Raw genomic sequence first — 3,027 nt, 5'->3', positions numbered from 1 at the left:
TCAAGTTTATTTAAGTGATCTCTACACCCAACCTGGGGCTCAAACTCAGGACCCCGAGATCGCATGCTTTTCCCATTGAGCCAGCCAGGCGCCCCAGCTGGGGATAGTGTCTGAGCCTCAGGATGATGGTTTCTCACTGGGCTCCCTGGAGCCTGAGGCCCAGGGTCCTCAAAAACAATGCCAGGGGTCATAGAGTTATTTCTTGCTTTCCACGTTTAAAAAATCCTTATAGAATTAGTGCATGGACCATTTTTAAGACTGCACAGGTAAGCTAAAAGATTACGTTTCTTTGCTTTAGGCCAGAATGATGTAAACTCAGTTGGCACCGGATACCCAGAACAAATTAACTGCTGCTTAATAAATATGGTTTGTTGGAGGTCTACACAGAGGGAAGGCAAACTCATTTTTTTTAAGTGCTAAAAAGCGACTCTGAACAAGTTGCTTGATTTCTGTTTTTCTTACCTGTGAAATGAGGATGATGACCTATATATACTTCAGGGATTGTTACAAGAGTCAATGGGATAAAGTCTGTAAAATCTCGTTTAAGTGCCTGTGCATAGGAAAGGCTCAATGAATTCTAGATATGATTCACTGTCATTATTATTAAATGATTGGGAGCTACTGCAGATACTTCTGTTCAACCCCAGCTTTCTAACACATGAGCCAACTTGCTAGAAAACCATGTGGACACCTATAAAATCATTCAGAGTCACCTGGCCCTTGCAAGTCTGGGGGAGTCTCAATGGTAGATCATTAAATTCCAAGCTTCCCCTGAAACAATCTAATAACTCTTCAGGTGGTCCTCTCTGGTCGTGGCCCACTGGCGGTATCAGGATTCTGCAGGTAATTCTCAAAGGAGGAAAGTCATAAGGGACAAGGGCAGGTTAGACTAGGCCACTGAGGAAGGGAGAAATCCTCTGCTCCCTGCTGAAAGGGCAGCTGTCAGTGTAACAGAAAAGAGTCTGAGGTCCAAGTGGACCCCAAGTCTAAATATGACCCAACCACAGAACACCTGTGCTGGGATGAGGCCGATTCAGGGAGACAGACAGCTGTATAACATTCAGAGCAGAAGATTGTCTTCCCTTTGTGAAAGGAATTTTGTGCCTAGGGCTACCTGACCTCATTGCTAGTGAGGACCACCAGGAGCCTGACTGGGGAGTGGAATAGCCTGGGCAGTTGTAAAGGAGGGCAGAGGGGCAGAGCAGGAATGTGATGAGATTGACACCCTTGACGTCACCAGAAAGCCTATTCTCGCTGGACTTCTAGCAGAGGTGGCTATTAATATTACGTAGTATCATTAATAGTACTACCATTTATTGAGCACCTACTGTATGTCAAACCTCACACTTAATTCTTTACATGGATTATCTCATGCAATCATGGTGACAACCCTAAGAAGAGGGTTACTATTATTATACCCTCATTTTACAGACAAGAAAACTGAGGCTCAAAGAGGCCAAGTCTGTTGTTCCCAGGTACGTCACTTGGGCATCAAGCTCATTAAGTGACAAGGCAAGCCCAGGGCCACCCACATCATCCTGGTTCTTTGCCTCCTACCCTGACTCATTTCTCCAGCTCTCTTCCCTCCTCTGCCCTGGGCACATGGGGAGAACAAGAAGAAAAAGCGGCCCCCAGGTATGTGCTGGTACCCCCCCTCACATCCACTTCTTGTTGCAGGAAAGTGAACAAGTGCTACCGGGGCCGCTCCTGCCCCATCATTGTGCACTGCAGGTGCGTGCGGAAGGGCTGGGGGCAGGGGTGGGGGCGGGGTCACAGGGGACAGGACAGCTCAGGCCAGAGGGTCCTGAGGTGGGGCATTCCTGATTGCCACCCCTCTCTCTGGTCCTCCTCCCTGGGCACATCTCCCATGCAGCTGCCTGTTTGGCCCCTTGATGCTGGCCAACAACAGCCCATGGGCCAAGTTCAACATATCATCTGTTTTTTTTTTTTTTTTTAAATGGCCCATGAGCTAAGAATGGTGTTCACATTTTTAAATGGTTGAAGAAAAGTAAAAAAGAATGTGTGACAGAGACTCTCTGTATGTCGCACACAAAATTGAGAATATTTACCCTCTGACCATTTACACCAAAAGATTGCTGAACAAAAGCCTGCCCAGAGGCTGGAAAGGACCATTCTTATCCCTCCTCTGCCCCAGCTGATTTCACCTTAAGACTAAGCCAGGGCTCTTCTTTTAGGCTGGCCCACTACCCAAGTGACACCCCCTGGCTCACAGGTCCCCCACTCAAGGCCCAATTCCCAGGGGCCCCCGGGGCTCTGACTGATGCCTCCTCAACCATGCCTACTGGCCCCACCAGTGTCTTCCCCACCCCAAGGAGCCTCCCTGTCTCCTCTGCCCCTTCCCCTTTCTGCTGGGTCCTGAGCCGAGCCTGTCATCCTCTCCTGTTTCAGCGACGGTGCGGGGAGGACTGGCACTTACATCCTTATTGATATGGTACTGAACCGCATGGCAAAAGGTGAGGACCTTCCCCACAACACCCACAGCCCTGCCCCCGATGAGCTATCCCAGCACCCAGGCTCCTGCCCAGTCCTCCAAGCCTCCCAGCCCAGGGCGCTCCAGGCTTTCTGGGTCCTGTCCTCTGGGCAAACCCTGTGCCCTCTCCAATCTCCAGGAGTAAAGGAGATCGACATCGCTGCCACCCTGGAGCACGTCCGTGACCAACGGCCTGGACTTGTCCGCTCGAAGGTGACTGTTCCTCCCCACACTGACCTGAGCTGCTAGCCTCGCCCAGGGAGACTGGCAACAGCCTGCCTCCCCCACCTGCCCCCACCTGCTCCGGGAGGACTCCCCCTGGCCTAAGTGACCTTCCTGGCTCCCCTACCCAAAAGCCCCCCTCCCTTGCCCAAAAGCCCCCCGCCTCCCCATGCCCCCCCCCCCACAGGGCAAGAGCAGAGGTCAGTCCTCTCCATGACCATTCTCCCCCTGCCCTTCTCCAGGACCAGTTTGAATTTGCTCTGACAGCTGTGGCGGAGGAGGTGAACGCCATCCTCAAGGCCCTGCCCCAGTGA

General features: G+C 51.6%; 1 protein-coding gene across 2 annotated transcripts in view; it reads left to right on the top strand.

Annotated features, from left to right (window-relative positions):
• The window catches only part of LOC111143810 (protein tyrosine phosphatase, receptor type N), a 17,912-nt gene extending 14,885 nt beyond the window's left edge, over positions 1–3,027 (top strand). For both annotated transcript variants that reach the window (XM_022497723.1, XM_022497714.1), the window contains 4 exons: positions 1,678–1,731; positions 2,410–2,474; positions 2,631–2,704; positions 2,956–3,027. In XM_022497723.1, the coding sequence (XP_022353431.1) occupies positions 1,678–1,731; positions 2,410–2,474; positions 2,631–2,704; positions 2,956–3,027 (265 nt within the window). The remainder of the gene's footprint in view (positions 1–1,677; positions 1,732–2,409; positions 2,475–2,630; positions 2,705–2,955) is intronic.

Source organism: Enhydra lutris, unplaced genomic scaffold, assembly GCF_002288905.1.
Source record: "Enhydra lutris kenyoni isolate GAN:26980312 unplaced genomic scaffold, ASM228890v2 scaffoldscaffold1, whole genome shotgun sequence".
In the NCBI taxonomy this organism is placed as follows: Eukaryota; Metazoa; Chordata; class Mammalia; order Carnivora; family Mustelidae; genus Enhydra; species Enhydra lutris.
The sequence above is the reverse complement of the archived record's forward strand: the minus strand, read 5'-3'. Positions and strand labels throughout refer to the sequence as shown.